Source organism: Acanthochromis polyacanthus, chromosome 5, assembly GCF_021347895.1.
Source record: "Acanthochromis polyacanthus isolate Apoly-LR-REF ecotype Palm Island chromosome 5, KAUST_Apoly_ChrSc, whole genome shotgun sequence".
Taxonomy (NCBI): Eukaryota; Metazoa; Chordata; class Actinopteri; family Pomacentridae; genus Acanthochromis; species Acanthochromis polyacanthus.
Genome location: NC_067117.1, coordinates 21,618,456 through 21,635,665, shown reverse-complemented (window position 1 = coordinate 21,635,665; position 17,210 = coordinate 21,618,456). Strand labels below are relative to the sequence as shown.

Below are 17,210 nucleotides of genomic sequence, written 5' to 3'. Positions count from 1 at the left end.
AGGTCAGTTAGTTTAGAAGCTTTTGTGTCTCTTGTGTGTCCTGATGCCGTGTGCAAATATCTGTGCTAATACTCAAAACTCAGCCCTCAAGGTACCATTCCATCAAGGCTGATGCAAATGTATGTGCACATAGTGCATCCACGTATGCATATTGCTGATGTTATTGTTTCAGTCATATGCATGTATTTGTCTGTCTGCATGGTTGCATATATTCCGTCTTGCAAACATCTAATGTCATTTTGCATTTGTTACCCTTTAATTTTGTGTTGGGGTTTTGTATATAATGACAGTGATGTGGGGCTAAAGTGGGGACAGTTTTTTTTTTTTAATGAATGCCACTCCACAGTCATATTAGTGTAATGTGTGAAATGGCGGGGAAAGTAAAGGCAGGAAATTAGCTCCATAATCGCATTAGGGTGAATGAGTGCAGAAGACTGGCTGTTGAACAGAACAGGACGCCCCTGGATGGGACTTCTTCAAGAACAGAGGAATATTTTAGCCCAATAAGGCTTTACTGCTGCCTACTGTGTGTACAGTACTGTAAATTATTATGTTAGCCACAGAGTTTTGAAGCTACCCTCTTGAATGCAGTAGCAACTTATTGTTTTTTTTTATGTTTGCTCATTACTGTCATAATAATTTCCACATTTATTCAATTAAGCAAAGACACGTGGATTTTACATCAAATGCAATTCATTGTAGCCTTTTGCTTCAGTGGGGTGAAGTGCAGTAACTGTTTCTGTCTCCCTGTAGCCATATCAAATAGCCGTGGAGAGTTCCTGCTTAATGGAGAGTTTGTGGTCAGCATGTTCAAAAGGGAAATCAAAGTAGGAAATGCCATCATTGAGTACAGTGGCTCTGACCATGTCATTGAGAGGATCAACTGTACTGACCGCATTGAAGAGGAGATCATTGTCCAGGTAAACCGTCTTTATCATGACAGCTTAGTAGCCCATGTCGGAGACAGAAAGACGGAGTAGTATAATCACTTAAAAGATAAGAATGCAGCGACTTAAATTCTTCAGGTTTGATCTCCAGAAGTTCATACTTTTCTTTTGGAAGATGTGTATAATGTATGATGTTTAAAAGCTGTAATCTCACTGTATCATAATGCATATCACATTGCCTGCATTTTCTCCAGGTGCTGTCTGTGGGAAACCTTTACAACCCAGATGTCAGGTACTCCTTCAACATCCCCATAGAGGATAAACCTCAGCAGTTCTTCTGGGATGCCTATGGGCCTTGGCAGGAGTGTAGCCGTCTGTGCCAAGGTGAGGGGGAGGCACATGTGGTTGGCAGGATGATGTGATGAGAAAGATAAATGGTGTGGTGAGCATAAAGATGAGATGGAATGGAGAAAGGAGACGTGGGAACCTGTGAGCCAGGGACGTAGGAGAGAGAGGATTGGCGCGTTCGTGTGAGATATACGGTGCAACTTTTGAACAAATGGATAAGTTCAGCTCTATAGTATGCTGTGGCAGATTACCCTCTTTGGGTGTGCAGAGGCGGATTGCAGGTAAACTCAAAAACCTGCGATGTGTTCTCACTCACTTTGTTCTGTTTAAGAATCTCTTTCTCCACTTTTTAGCACCACTCTGCTTGAACAGCCAACAGTAAATTCCAAAGAGAAACCAAGAAGTTCACAGCTCACAGCAGGATAAACGGCTAACATATAATGCCCTCAGCAGGGATATACTAAACTCTCATAGCAATGAGCTGCAGAACTTGGTAACATGAGGTACTCATTGAGAATCTGTTACCTGTAGCCACATGAGGTTTAAATTGTTGTCCTCTACTATACAGAAGTGCACTGTGATGGAACGTACGGAGCCAAGGTCAACCGCACACATATCAGTACCTGTATTTATTGCAAGAATGGTATTGATCTATAATGTATTTTTGCAAGATCTTACATAAGCTGAGGCTGGACAGTAGAAGGTCAGTCTCAGCTGAGGATAAAGTTTTGAAACCTTTGATTGCAACTCAAACTATGAATTTCTGCACATTTCAGATTTTTTACAAATTTACAAATGACCAAACAACATACAAAGTGAGCAAAATAAATTTTCTTTATTAAATGTTCTGTACCTCAAGCAGTTTCTGAAGGCTTGTTGACTTTGGGCTCATTTTACTCTGCGACATGAAGTCCTGTGCATCCATGGAAACAGCACAACCTGGCTTGAAGTAGAGGAAACTCACAAATGTGCTATGTGCAGTAATGCACAGCCATATTGTCATAAATCATAAAAGATGAAAGACTTAAATTAAAATCCTTTGATTATTTATTTTACAAAAATGAAAGTCACCTGAAATCAGCATGTGCAACATTTTTCTATCTACTAATACTGGGAAAGTAGTGCATTTACATACTATACGGTAGCATACTATATACTATTTACATTTTTGATTTGATCTCAAACTAGTCTCCTGTCTGCTCTGTGTAAACACAGCCTGCAGTTCAGCTTTAAAGTCCCTAATTTTTTGTCACGGCTGTTGGTCACAGTGAAGTCCTCATAACTCCACAGTTAAGGAGTGCAGTTTTTTTTTTAAGAATTTTGTTTAAACAAATGGTTCTTTTTTTTATGAGACCTGTAGAATAAGGTATTTGTGATGAAATGTTACAATTGTAAGCTTAGATGTGGTTAAGTGGCCCAATGAAACTGCACATCACAGTTGTGTAGTTTAAGGACCATCAGAGAGTTTTGGTGATTCCTTCGCTTTTTACAGTTTCTTGCTTATAAATGGTGTAATTTTGACGATTTCTTGAAAGACAGCATGCTTTTCAAACTCAGAAAGTTCAGAGGGTTTAGGGTTAAATTGATACAACTTTTTTTCAATATCTCTGCACACATAACAGTAAAGGTAGCAAAACTACAGTGATGGATGCAATTTTCAACTTTTATTTAGGGGAGCGCAAGCGGAAGATTCTCTGCAGCAGGGAGTCGGACAGGGTGGTGGTGTCGGACCAGAGGTGTCACGGTACTGCTAGACCTGCTGTCATCACTGAGCCCTGCAACACTGAATGTGAACTCAGGTTTGTATTAGTAATTTAAACAACCTCTATAAACCAATCGAGTCTTTCTTACTCAATCATTTAAAAATACTGATAAGGATTCCCACTGTTTCTCCTTACACAGATGGCACGTGGCTCGTAAAAGTGAATGTACAGCCCAGTGTGGCCTTGGATATCGTACCCTGGAAATTTACTGCTCCAAAATCAGCCGCACAGATGGCAAGACTCAGAAGGTAGATGACCGCTACTGTAGTGGTCAGCGCAAACCTGATGACAAGGAAGGTTGCCATGGAGACTGTAACCCGGGTGGATGGGAGTACTCATCCTGGTCAGAGGTACGATTGTTGGAATCCGGAGGTTGGAAGCAAGGGGTTTGTGTGAGAGCATGAACCAGATGTTTTTTAAAGTTTATCTTAAGTTTGTTTACACGTGTTTACACTTGCTGATTCTCAGTCATGTTTACTGCAGTGCTCCAAGAGCTGCGGTGGCGGCACCCGCCGTCGAGGGGCAGTGTGTCGAAAGGCAGCTGAGGCTGTCGGGGATGAGAGCAAATGCAGTCAAAGGGACAAGCTGACCGTCCAACCCTGCAATGAATTCCTCTGTCCACAGTGGAAGACTGGCGACTGGTCTGAGGTCAGTTCAGCACTTATTGTAATCACTTTGCCCTCAGAGGAAGACCGAACAGATATTTACTGATGATATGAAGTGGTTATAAGGAAAGCAGATGCATTTTGAAGATAGCAGCATATACACTGAATACTTACATGAAAATATGTCTCCTTTAATTTCAGTTAATGTTTTTGATATGCAGAAAAATATTTGAGAAGTTTGATAATTTGGTCTTTTGTAAGTTTGTGTACAGGTGTACAATTTATGTAAGGCTTGTGCATGAACACTGACCAACCGCAACATTAAAACCACTTGCTTAATGTTGTGTAAGTCCCCCATGTGCTGCTCGTACACCTCTGACTCGTTAAGGCTTGAGTTCTAAGGACCCTGAAAGTGTCTTGTGGTCTCAGGAACCAAGACGTTAGCGGCAGATCGCTTTTATTCTGTGAATTCGGGCCTTCATGAATCACTTGTTTTTTCGACATATCCCACATACGCTCGTATCAATTTAGATCTAGAGAATCTGAAGGTAGAGTCAAGACCTTCAACTTGTCATGTACCTCAAACCATTCTTGAACATTTTTTTCAGAGTGGCAGAGAACATCCTGCTGAAAGATACAACTGTCATCAGGGAAGATAGTTGAAATGGGGTGGTGTATGTGGTCTGCAAAAGTGATCAGACCGGTGTCAAAGTAACATCCACATGAATGCCAGGAGGCAAGGTTTCCCAGCAGAACATTGCTCAGAACGTCACACTACGGTCACAGTGCATACTGCTACCATCTCTTCCCTATGTGAACAATGCACACTCACGCATCCATCCACTTGATGTTAAAGAAAATGCGACCCATCAGCACAAGTGCCATCTTCCATCACTCCATGGTCCAGTTCAGAAGTTCACATGCACAGTCTAAACACTTTCGGTTATAGACAGGGGTCAGTGTGGGCATTCTGACTAGTTCGTAGCTACACAGCAAGCTGTGATACACAGTAGGTTCTTACACTTTACTATCACAGTCAGCTTTCATGTTTTCACCAGTGTGTGCTGCACTACTTCTTGGATGGAATCAGACCTACCAGCCAGTCTTTCTGCGCACACACACCAATGAATGTCCATGGCTCTGCTGCTGTTGGACCAATTGCCCCTCCTTGGTGCATTTTTGATGGATACTAACCACTGCATACTGGAATCTTACCGCAGGACTTGCCATTTAAGAACTCTGATCCAGTCATCTAGCCATCAAAATTTGCTTATTTTTCCTTCCTCCAGCCCATCAACTACAAGAACTGGCAGATTATTTGCTGCTGACTAATATATCCCACCCCATGGCAGGTGCCACTCTTACAAGATCAGCAGTGTTATTTACTTCACCTGTCAGTGCTTTTAATGTTGCGGCTTATTTTTTTACATTTATCTGTCAAGAAGACGTCCTGGTTAATGTAACTTGATTTGCTCAGTGTGAAGACAAAGAGACTCTTGTGTAAATACTGCAGGTTTAAGTCAGCAGTGATCTGGGCCAAATATATAATCCCAGTGTTGATTGTGCATGTCTCAGCTTTAGTAGACTTACTCCCCTCCCTCCACTACAAATGAGTGTTGGGAAAGTGGTGATTGCAGGGTAAGATCGTATTTAACTGCTGAACAGTTTACACATCGTAGAGCAAGGAGTTTGCAAAGCTGTGGGCTGCATTCCAGGAATTTTTCAGATCTCCCATGTGGTGCTGCCAAAACACTTACACTGTACTATATACATATGGACTGTACTTGCATATAAATAAGCACATTTGCCCTGTGTTTTTTTTTTTTTTTGGACCTATACCACCTTGATTTGCTTTCAAATCTACATATCCTGCTTTACACAAGACTTAGAAAGCTCCTCATGTCATGCACTTGAACTGCAACAGGCTCAGTACCGGCAACAGCCAGTGTTAGTGTCATTTACCATACACGCAGCTATAAAACACAAAATATTTCTTTTTCAGTGCCTTGTGACGTGTGGAAAAGGCTACAAGCACCGTCAGACCTGGTGTCAGTTTGGTGAAGATCGTCTAGATGATCGGTTTTGTGGCTCGTCTAAACCCGAGTCAGTGCAGACGTGCCAGCAGCAGGAGTGTGCCTCTTGGCAGGTTGGACCATGGGGACAGGTGAGTTGTACCTGTGTTTACATTACTTTTATAATACAGTGGACAGCACTGTTTTTTTTGTTCAAGGTTTTCTAAAATGTGATCATTGGTCAGTTAAGAGGAGTAGTGGTGATGCGCTGCTACAGCTGACTGATAAATAAATAATCAAATTGCATTTCCAACCCTGACTGATATCACCTAAACTCAATATCATGATCTCGTATCATCGTTACCTCAACAATCTCAACCAGTTACTATATTTTTTAAACTTACAATTGTAAGAATGGTTTGCAACTTTGTTTAGTTGTTCTTTTGGTTCTTTTTTCATCAAAATCTATACATTTTTATGGTCTTTATCCCTGCCAAGCTTTTGCAGAGATAAAAAATCAGGATTGTTTCACATCCTATGTTCTAGTTCAAAAATATCAAAGATTCTATAATATTAGCACATTGAGTAGCGTTGGCAAGCACCTGTGTAATGGACTGCTGTGTCTCAAATATCCCCGGGTGAGGTATGATATGTTCTGTAGCATCGCTACTGAAGCCAAAATGTACCCACACCACTGAGATGACCTTTTTTTTTTGTACCAGCACTTTGTAGCTGCACCTGCAAAGGCTTCTGTTTCTTAAACACTGAGCTGATTTACATCTATTAAAGCTAGAAGCGGCTAGTAGGGAGCTTGCCAGGCACATCTGAGTGTTTGTGAGTGTATGTGTGTGTGTGTGTGTGTGTGAGAGAGAGAGATCATAAAGAAGCATGTGCTAACTGACAGCAATCAGTTCTGTGGTAGTTAGTATTCTCCGATTCATTCTTTAAATTGTGTCGAACATATCAGTATAGTTAGAAGGTTCTAACATGACTAAATAGATTTGGTAGATTATTTGCTCTGCCCTACAGTAGATGAGTCTCTAAAATTACTTTTATTTTCAGGTAATTTTAGAAGGCACCCCGGATATCTTGATCCACAGCTTTCATATTTTTGCAACACAGAAATGTAACAAGTAGATGGGAAGCAGTGCAGGAGACCAGCTCTTCTCCTCTCCTGTATATAGACATCTTCCAAAAAATGAAGATACAAAAACTTGGATAGCAGTGTTCCTCTGCCGAGCTTTATATGGTGTTATACATACAGTACAAAGTGAATGTGAGCATGCACTGTCTGTATACAGAGAGCTGAACAGCCAAAAATGTGAGATATTTTTCTGCCCCCCATCAGAGGATGTGCACATGTTAAGGTATATTTGAAGTAGTTTAATGAAGCGTGGTCAAATGGTAGCTGAAGTTGCCGCCACACAAGTTTGACCCCATTTCAGTGAAGGCAGTGAGCCAGAAGAAAGTGCGGGGTGGTACCCTTTGGCTTAGCTACAGTGGAAAAACAACCAGTGCAATGTATATGAGTTCCCGCATATATTTGATCTTTGGGACTCTTATCTGTAAAAAGTTTCCTTTTTGCTAATGCTAGTTTACATTTTTTTTATATTTGTTTGTGTGTGTGGGTTTGCTTTGTTGGTTTAAAAGGACCAGCTGTTTGTTGCTTGCCTTGCTTGTCTTTTTCTCAGCTTTTTCCTCTTTGGCTCACTGTTGCTAATGTTTCTCTACTATCCCCCGCCCTCTCTCTCTCTCTGTTTGAACCCAGTGCACTACCTCTTGTGGGCCAGGCTACCAGATGCGAGCTGTGAAGTGTGTGGTTGGCTCTTATGGTGCTGTCATGGATGACACTGAATGTAACGCTGCGACTCGACCTACTGACACCCAGGTAAGGAGGTGTTGCTTTCCTCCCGTTCATGCCCATAGTATATTTATCTCCTCCTCGCTAAGAGAGAGCAACAGTTGCTCCATGGTTGAGTGTGAAGAGAGAAGCAAGCATCCATGTTCATGCACACCGACACTTAAAACAGACACAGATAAACGCACATTTCATTTCCACCTGGTCTCAATAAAGCTATGCTCTCTGATCTGATCTGGTGAGGGAAAGACAGAGAGGGGAGTTATGCTGGCCTCACTGTCCTAACATAGACACACATAACTTACAAGACAGGATTGCTCAAAGCCCATATGTTCTCTTCGTGTTACCCCCATTGTGTAGCAGACTGGTCAAGTGTGGCAGAAGTCGTGTTTGTCTTAAATGTATTGCACACCAGACGAATATCTGAAACTTGGAACTGGACAAACCTCACTTAAAACTGCACTAATTTGCACAGATTTTAGTGTCTGACAGCCATTGAGGAGCATAGACCTTATGATTTAATAAATACAGTAGACAACACAAATAAGAACTATGCAGTAACAAATGGAAGTTCTAGAGGTGGATCAGCCAACAAATCCAGTGAGAACACAAGCGCTCTTGTACCAAAAACAAACATGGACGGCAATGTATATAAAACATGGTGGAAAGAAACTAGCAGCAACTGGATCTAAAGAGTTATAATTAGTCTTTACTACTCACTCACTATTTGATTTAATCTGGCAGCCTTCTAATAGAGCTGACTGAGAAAGAATCAGAATGAACTGAAATTGATCCAATCATTTTACACACCCAATTTATATTTAAAATTGGCACAGTAACTTGTTGATGTGTCCATGCCTTCATATAGGGCTGACAGGGAAATGAATGTGTTATGGCAGAATGGTATAACAAACAGTAAAGATGTCAGTTTGATATATTTAATATTTGTCTTTATTCCTTTCCATTTAAACACATCAATATTAATAATATTAGAATAATAATGAATACTTTTTGTGTTTTTATAGCTAGACTCACCAGGACTACCGTTGTATTCCAATATCAAGATTAAAAAGATTTAGTATGTCCCAGCACATAGCAAGTCAAGTGCAATATGCCAAAAATACCAGAGTGTTTTACTATATGCAGGCCATCATGCTTTTCTCGCCATTTTTACACACAAAACCTCTGTGCAGTCACGGCGTCTCAAGCAAGTATAAATAAGTTGTACCCGCTGAGAATGCTCAGACAGCTCATTTTCCACTCCAGACCGCGAGGAATATATGAGAAAGGTGCAATATTATGATGAAGTCGTATGTCCTAATTGTGTGCATATTGCATAAAATAGTGCATACTTTGTAGGGGCTGCTGTAGTTCATACTTGAAGTAAAAAGACAAAGCATGCTATGTGGAATGCAGTCTTCATTTCACTGCAATTACAGTGTCATCCTTTCTTCAAAATAATGTTGAATAGAATATTGTAATTCTAGTCTTTGACAAAATCCCAATCATCAGTCTTATTTATTCTCATTTTGGATCTCACTCTTGCCTTCTGTTCAAAGCATCCCTTAGTTGTCACAGCTGTGCTTGGACATTTGACCACTGACAGTAAATTCGTCTTAACTCATGATTTGTCACTAATAAGATTTAATTGATGTTCTTCAAATGATTAACTACTAATATTTAAAGCACACATGTTGAAAATGATGTCACATTTTTAAAATATTTTGCTTCTGTCTCCTCCACCCACCTGTAAAACAGACTGATAAAGGACTGATGAGGGTAAATTTTCCTTCATCTGTGTGTTAAGTGTTCCTCACACCAGAAAGTGATAGAGAAACACTAAAAAACTTACCATATTTTAAGCTGAATGAGAGTTTTGTTTGGTCAGCTTTGGGCGTAAACCCATTTCAGAGGGCTGAGCATGCAGACTCAGGATGAGGCCCCCCTCTAGTCGCAGCAGCTCTTCATTCCGGTGCCTGGGTCGGCAGAGACCCGTTGACCAGTGACCCTGAAGCAGTCGCCCCACCTCGTTGTGATTCTAACCAGCCAGCCATGAAGTGGGCCACCAGGCCACTAGTCCCACCACCGCCCGCCACCTAGCAGGGCTCAGAAATAGAGGGTCAATGGATGGATGGATCTAGGTTTGAGTACAAGGAGGAGAGAAGTGGAGGGAGGAGACTCTTTGTTCAATATGTCCACAAATGGAATGGAAAAAGAACAGTTAAAACTCAACATCCATGCAAAATACAGATACAACAGGAAGTGTGGGTAAAGCTACTTTAAGCACTGCCTTGAGGCCTATTTGTTTCTTTTAAGAGGTAAAGTGTGGAATGTGTAGTCTACCCAGAGTCTGTGCGACCTGATTAAGGCCCTTATTCCTACAGACAGGAGGTCAGAGGGCACCAGAGGGCATTGGGGGAGGGGGGTGGGGAAGGGCGGAAGGTGAGGAACAAGGGGGTGGATTAGGGGTGGAGTTTACAACCACGCCAGCGTGGGCATTGGAGCCCTGAATACCACTCCACTATGACCTGTTATGACAGGGATCAGGGCTTTATGCTGAGTGGCTTACTGCCACAATCCATAGTTTGAACTGACGGGGCGGACCCTGTAAATGTTGTTTTGGTAAGGTTGGGGGAAAGGGTTGATGGGAAACATAACTACTCTCAAATGTAGAGCTGTAGGAATATAGTTTAAGTTGTTTATGACTGTCCCATGTCAGAGGAGCTATCTCTGATATTCGTGGTATTTTGTGGTCAGGGACAGATGTTGTTACAGTATATTCATTTTGTTAATCACTGCATGAATGGGTGTATGTGTCCCTTCTTCCACAGGACTGTGAAATGGCCCAGTGTCCCAGCAGCAACCCTATTCCCCCAGGGACCAAAGTCCCTTCCCACCAGGGCCACAAAACTCAGTGGCGCTTTGGTTCCTGGACCCAGGTTGGTTGTCCTGTCACATTTCAAGCTGTCTGTTTGTTGGTTTCCAGCTTTTAAACCTTTCTCTCCTGCTCAACAGTGCAGTGCCAGCTGTGGCAAAGGGACACGGATGCGCTATGTGAGTTGTCGTGACAACCAGGGTGGCGTGGCGGAGGAGTCGGCATGTGCCCACCTACCAAAACCCCCGGCCAGGGAAGTGTGCTCGGTCGTGGCTTGTGGACAGTGGAAAGTGCTGGAATGGACAGTGGTAAGAAAAACAGGCATCATCATAATTTCTTCAGTTGTTTGACCCAGCTGTCATACATTATCTCAAAATGTTGCACCAAAATTTTTACAAGCCCACTCTGTGATGTTGTGGTGGAACAATTTGGAAGCGAATGTTCCTGTTGACTAAATAATCATTCCCTTTTTGATCTGCTTCATGTTATGCTGACAGACAGCATTGTTGCCTTTGTTGTTGCCACACAAATGTTCAAGGTTTATTTATTTCAGTGTACTCTGGATTCATTTTCACCTACACTGACCTTCAGTGCCTGCATGCACATTGTAGATGTTAGTGTGAGACAGAGTGGCAGCTGGAATGCAAGTGTAGATGGAGAGCTGGTGGAGGAGGACTGTAGTGAGGCTAAAGAAGGAGTGTGTGTGTGTGTGTGTGTTTGTGTGCATCTGAGAAAGAGAGAGAGGAATTGGGAGTGAAGTGCAAGTTTCTGGATCTGGGATATGGAAGGGGCTGCAGTGAGGGGCTCCAGTCTTGTTTACAGATGTTTCTCATCAGAGTCCTGGTGATACAGTACAGTCAGACTGCAGGTCTGGTCACCATACACATACACAACCCGCACAAACACACATCCATGCACACCCACATGTATACCACCAAGCCAAAGACACTCATTGACCCCCTGAAAGGAAACAGTTCTTTCCAAGGCCGAAAAGATTTCAGAGGCCTGGTCCAGCCATGCACGGACACACAACACTAGATTTATGATTCCAAAACAACACATTCTTTTCCATCTAGCAGCACGCTACAATATGACATATTTTTGCAATTGTTCTCAGGATCTGTACAGGTTACAGCATGTTGAACGACGGCTTTATTTTGTGTCACGTTATTTATATCAATGTCATGCACAACCACTTTACAGTATATATAGTCATATGAAACATTGTGACAGAGCTGTGTAAACCTCTGGACAGCCTAACTCCAAGCCAGGTTTTGGAGTAGACTGCTGTTGCATAAGTATAATAGATCACCTTATGCAAGACAGAAACTCTGCAAGGGAGGAGCTGTGGGAGACACCATTTGTGCTTTGTGGAAGATCTCCCTTGTGTTATTGTCAATATAAGATGTAAACTTGGATCCTTCAAGGATATTGTCATTGTCAGTTTGCATGGATGAACCATGTCTTTGTTTCTGAAATTTCTGTGCAGATTTTGCAGTTTGCTGGCATCAAGATCAAGTTTTTTTTTTTGTAGCAACATCTGTCGGTCACCTCTGGTTTGCCCTTCAGCAAGGAAACAGGTCACTAAATTGGCAGTTGGTTGCCCCTAGTGAAATGGTTTAGATATCTTGAAGTATTGAGATTTGGCTGTACAAAACAGCTACAGTCATTGCTCCAGACCACCATGGGGAAAAGCAGACTGAACTTGGTGTTGTGCTGAGTAGTGAGAAAACATGACATTAAGTTGAAATTTGTATAAGAAAAAAGCACAAAAAGCAAGAAAAAGAGAGAACCTTACATTTGGTGCATGTGAATTTGTGTTTATACACGTTTATGTTCCTGAGTAATTTCTTCATCTTCTCTATATGTTTGGGTTTTCAGTGCTCCGTAACCTGTGGCCAGGGAAAGACGACACGACAGGTCCTGTGTGTCAACTTCAGCGACCAAGAGGTGAATGCTAGTGAGTGCGACCCAGACGATCGTCCTGCCACAGAGCAGGACTGCGCCATGTCTCAATGCCCGTCCCGCTCCAGTGAGTCCCGACCTTTGCCGTCCTCACCAAACACCAGCACCAGGAACAACCTGCCCCGTAGCCAATCCCACCAATGGCGGACTGGACCCTGGGGCGCGGTGAGGGATCTTACACACAAATACATTTTATCACACTGTGCAGCAAACATTTGCACATAACAACTGAATGTTGTGTTACTCTTGTTTAGCCCATCATTCAGCAATAAAATAAGGTAGAGTTGAACTGAGACAGAAACTGCCTGTCCACACCAAGAACTGTTTAAGGCCGTTTTGGAAAATCCACAAATTCATTCTCATGCCATGAGTCATTCACTTTCACGTGTGTGTAGCAAAAAGAAAAATTTAAATCAATTGCTGGTAAGTTTTGGTAATGGAAGAAAACAAATAAAACAAGATATTAAGTGGGTTTTAGAGGTCCTTGCAGGCAGATTTTATTACCTTTGGACATAGGCAGGCAAGCTGTTTTCCCGTGTGTTGTGCTAAGTGTTGTACGGATAAAAGATTGAAACACAAAGGTAATCTGCAAAGTCCTGTAATTTGGTAGAACAGTTTGTATCCTGATACAGCCCTTGATAACAGCTCTTGTCTTGGCCTAATTACCAAAGACTGACCCAATGGATCTTTTTCTTGTTTTCTGAATTGTGGCATTGTTTTTTTTAAATGGTTAAGTGACTACCAAAAATAACTTTGACCATATATAATTCTGGGAAGTGATTAAAGCTATTTCTAGTGACTCTTCCTTCCTCTGTCCTGAGGATATGAACTTGAATATAGAAGCAGAAAGGTTCAGTCATTTGACATGAGACGCCTCCTAGTCGTATTGTCCGGATGTTTGTGGGGGCTTGCATGCACATAGTATATATCTCAAAGTAAACATAGATCCATTGGAATGTCTACGACGTGCATTAAATCCGGTGCACTGATTTACTACTTCACAGCTGGAAGTTTTACTTTGCTGTGTTTGCTCATCATTGTGTCTAAATAAATTGCAAATGAATATACACCTCAGGAAGTCACTGACACCTATACACTGAGATTTTGAGAACCGTCTTTTAGACAGCATGCCCTCTTTTATCTTTTCAACAACAGTGCTCCAGCACATGTGCAGGAGGCTTCCAGCGGCGTGTGGTAGTGTGCCAGGATGAGAATGGTTACCCTGCCAACAGCTGTGAGGATCGCAGCCGACCCAGTGAGCAACGATCCTGTGAGTCAGGGCCATGTCCACAGTGGATCTATGGCAACTGGGGAGAGGTAAGACACCAGTGAACTTGACAAAGGCTCTTGAGTGTCATTGATCTAGCAGTGTGATGGTCAGTTGTGTTTAAATAATACCTTAGGAATCGCAGTGCTTCACAGAAGACAGATCTATTTTCACCTGAACAAAATTGCCCCACTTTTTTTTTTTTTTTTTTTTTACGTTTGAACACTTTATCCTGAACCTCTCCCCCTGTTTTCCTCAGTGCACTAAGCCATGTGGAGGTGGGATAAAGACAAGATTGGTGGTGTGTCAGCGTCCAAATGGCGAGCGTTTCAACGATCTGAGCTGCGAGATCCACGACAAGCCACCAGATCGCGAGCAGTGCAATACTCAGCCGTGTCCTTCTAGCCCCCACTGGAGCACAGACCCATGGAGCTCGGTACGCTCATAAAAAATACTCTATGCCTTGTTTCTCAACCTCACATACTGTCAAATACCTGTAGTCTTACTATTTCAAAACCGGTCTTAAAGGAGCAGGATGATTGTGGCGCTTGTGCACTGGAGGTATTACACTCCGACTTCTCTACTTTAACTTTAACCCACTCCACTTCCTGCTCTCTCTCTCTGGTGCCTACGATTGGTCAGCGTTTCCTCAAGACATTCGGAAAGCTAATTTCTGTTGCACTTGAATGGTAATGATACGCTCACTCGCAAAATGCCAAAAAACATCACAGATTACTTCAGTGACAGCTGTGACCATAAGAACATAAGGACATTTTTTGTCAGTCCTCGTTATCATTAAAACTGTTCTTGAGCCTTGTATTAGTTTTTGAAAAATTCAGGATCACTTTGTATCACAATCAAAGTTAGTTTTGTAAAATATTGTTTTTAAAGATTATTTATTAAGATATTTTTTTTCCTTTTTATCTCCTGTATATAGCATTAACTTTAAAAAGTGATTTATTTTGTGTCTTAGCTCTTTGTATTCGCACATTTAGCCAATCATTGTTCATATGCAAATGCTGATGAATGTTTTTGTATATCAGGAATATACAGTATGATGCCTTGTTCTTTTATTATCCAAAGAATGGCCCGTAATCTCCAAATATGTGGTGCTACATAATATAATCAATGTTCTGTTATGAACATAAAAAGCACCAACTTTACATAGGACTGTATCTGGTCTGTGTACTATATACATCTTTGTACTATATACATCTTTGAAATGGCTATTGTATCAAGAATTCAATTTGTCTCAAGGCACATGTGGTTTTTAGAGAAGTTACTAATGTTATTTAGACACTTTATTTTACAGTTTACATGTTTACCCCCTGCTATGAAATCAACAGTGGCGTTGCCCTAAAATGACACTGATGCAGATATATGTTAACTCAAAAGTGCCTGAAACGTCCAGTATCAGCAGTAAAGACCAAAAAACAGCAGCTGTACCAGCACTGTAAAATAAAGTGTCTCATGGAGTTTGTGCTAGTTAGAACTAATAGCCATTGTATTCCAATATGGCAGAGAGTTTTCCTTAGTGTGGCCAAAACAATAGTTTTAAAGCTCTCTGCTTCTAAGGTGCTTGACATAAGTGTATTTATATTGTGTTAGTCAATGTTTGCTTTGTACAGTAAGTACTTGGAGTTGCTAAATATGCTATGCTATGCTCAACAATACCTCACTTGGAACAAAACACAACTCAACTAGCCATTAAACAATGATAACCTACACTACAGTGGTGCTTTGGCCAAACAAGGGAGATATAAGATATGAATATCAAAAATAAACCATCACATTTTTGGTTGGTTAGGTGTTCATTGTGGCACATTGCTTCTCGATGCTGCCTCTTCTGTACTTTTTTATTTCTTTCCATGAGCAGTTTGTGCACTGATCAGATTGATCAGCGAAATGCAAAGTGTATCACAGATTTGATGAAATGATGTTGAATTGTCTTTGATTGTCCATCAAATAACTTGCTTAACCTTTAAGAGAACGGGCTGTTAAATGTCGTACTTTGAACATGTGATACCTGTGACCACAGGGGAAGTTAATGGTGTTTTGTATCCAGAGCTCTTACTCTGAGCCAACCTAATGTGTCTACCTCAGTCTCTGTTATGATTGCCCCCCTGCCGTATCTTTCTCTCCCTTGCACTGGAGGGATTTTGGCTGGCTAAGATTAAGCATGAGTTGTTGAGGCTACCCAGTGCAGTTGATGGCCCTAAACACAGATCTGATGTGTGTGTCATCTCCCACCTTGTAATGCTTACCATCTCCATGATTACAGTGAGAACTGATCCAGAATCTGTGGTTAGGGGCAACTTTGCCTGCAGCCCACCCAGTTGACTCTTCCTGGTCATAAATGTCTACTGACATCACACCTTATTTTAAGGGCCTGTTAACACAGCAGTGAGTACATTTTTTACCACACATCATTTACTAATGAGCACTATTGCTTGTAATGCCTCCCATGTGTGATTGTAAGGCAGCGAAAACTCAAATCTCGATTCAGTCAGTGAAAGTAGAACACAGTGTTAACCCATCGTAGTGAATTGTGCTAGCATTCCCTTTTAGTTTTCATTTTCCAGTCTTAGCAGTTTGACTCTTTGTGGTCAGCCTCTTGGTGCAAATAGCAGTATAGCAAAAACACTATATCAACAGGCTCTTGAAATAAGCATAATGTATGTCTCTTATTCACAAATGGCAGTATTAGTCTATATTTCAAGAATATTTCTGTATATTTATGTAATTACTTGTATTTATTGTTCATTCATTATAATGTTATGTCAATATTTAATTTTTTATGGATTTTGTTGGATTTCTGTTCATTTCCAGAAAAGGTTACGATTAAAGTGAAGTAGAGGTACTATCAAAGGCTTTTTTTCATTCTTACTTGAACAAAGCATTTTTTTTCCCTCACATGCAGTGGCCAAGACATGGTCACAGAAAATTAGGGGGAAAGGGGAAAATAATCTGATTTGCTGGTAACTTCCGTGGACTGGTTGTTTTAAAAATGCAGAAACTGAGATAATTGATCCAAGTACCAGCCTTTAACGACATTCATTAACGTTAATAGCCTCGCTGCTTGCAGCATTGTGCTCCTGCTGCTAAGCTCTGTATTGAAATAGTTAACTCCACATCACTAACTGAAGCTTTACGGTAATTATAGTGTGTTTGTGGATAAGGAAGTGGCCTATATTATTTAGCACTTTACTTATGGCTAAAAGGTTTAAAAAGATGTCTGGCAAATAGCTTATAAAGCTGTCCTCCCTGCCATTCAACCCAAGGGGGTGTTTTTCCCCTGAATGAAAACATACAAATCAGCGAGCAATGCCCTTATTTTATGTGGTCAGGGCCTCTGCTGACCTCTGTTAGCAACAATGTTTTTACCATCTGTGTCAGGAGTTCAAAGCCTTTTCCGTCAAGGTAAATCGCTGTGCTGTTTGACAGAACCTCAGTATACTTCCCATTTCGTGCACTGTGCCCATTCACTCTTCATGCATACCCAGGCTTTTTCTGGGATGCTTGGTTGATGCGTGCTCGGCTATGAAGTTGCTAGCGCCCCTTTGCTCCATTCTGTCAGGCCCTCTGCTGCCGTCTAATGTGGGTTGATGACAGTGTGCCATTGTGGGGGCC

General features: G+C 41.5%; 1 protein-coding gene across 1 annotated transcript in view; it reads left to right on the top strand.

The window, feature by feature from the left end:
* Positions 1 to 17,210, top strand: part of LOC110956267 (A disintegrin and metalloproteinase with thrombospondin motifs 9) — a 49,823-nt gene that overhangs the window by 14,119 nt on the left and 18,494 nt on the right. The window contains exons 17-28 of the mRNA XM_022201618.2: positions 754 to 920; positions 1,142 to 1,271; positions 2,908 to 3,034; positions 3,138 to 3,348; positions 3,482 to 3,646; positions 5,606 to 5,767; positions 7,384 to 7,503; positions 10,305 to 10,412; positions 10,489 to 10,656; positions 12,230 to 12,478; positions 13,469 to 13,630; positions 13,840 to 14,016. Of these exons, the coding sequence (XP_022057310.2) occupies positions 754 to 920; positions 1,142 to 1,271; positions 2,908 to 3,034; positions 3,138 to 3,348; positions 3,482 to 3,646; positions 5,606 to 5,767; positions 7,384 to 7,503; positions 10,305 to 10,412; positions 10,489 to 10,656; positions 12,230 to 12,478; positions 13,469 to 13,630; positions 13,840 to 14,016 (1,946 nt within the window). The remainder of the gene's footprint in view (positions 1 to 753; positions 921 to 1,141; positions 1,272 to 2,907; positions 3,035 to 3,137; positions 3,349 to 3,481; positions 3,647 to 5,605; positions 5,768 to 7,383; positions 7,504 to 10,304; positions 10,413 to 10,488; positions 10,657 to 12,229; positions 12,479 to 13,468; positions 13,631 to 13,839; positions 14,017 to 17,210) is intronic.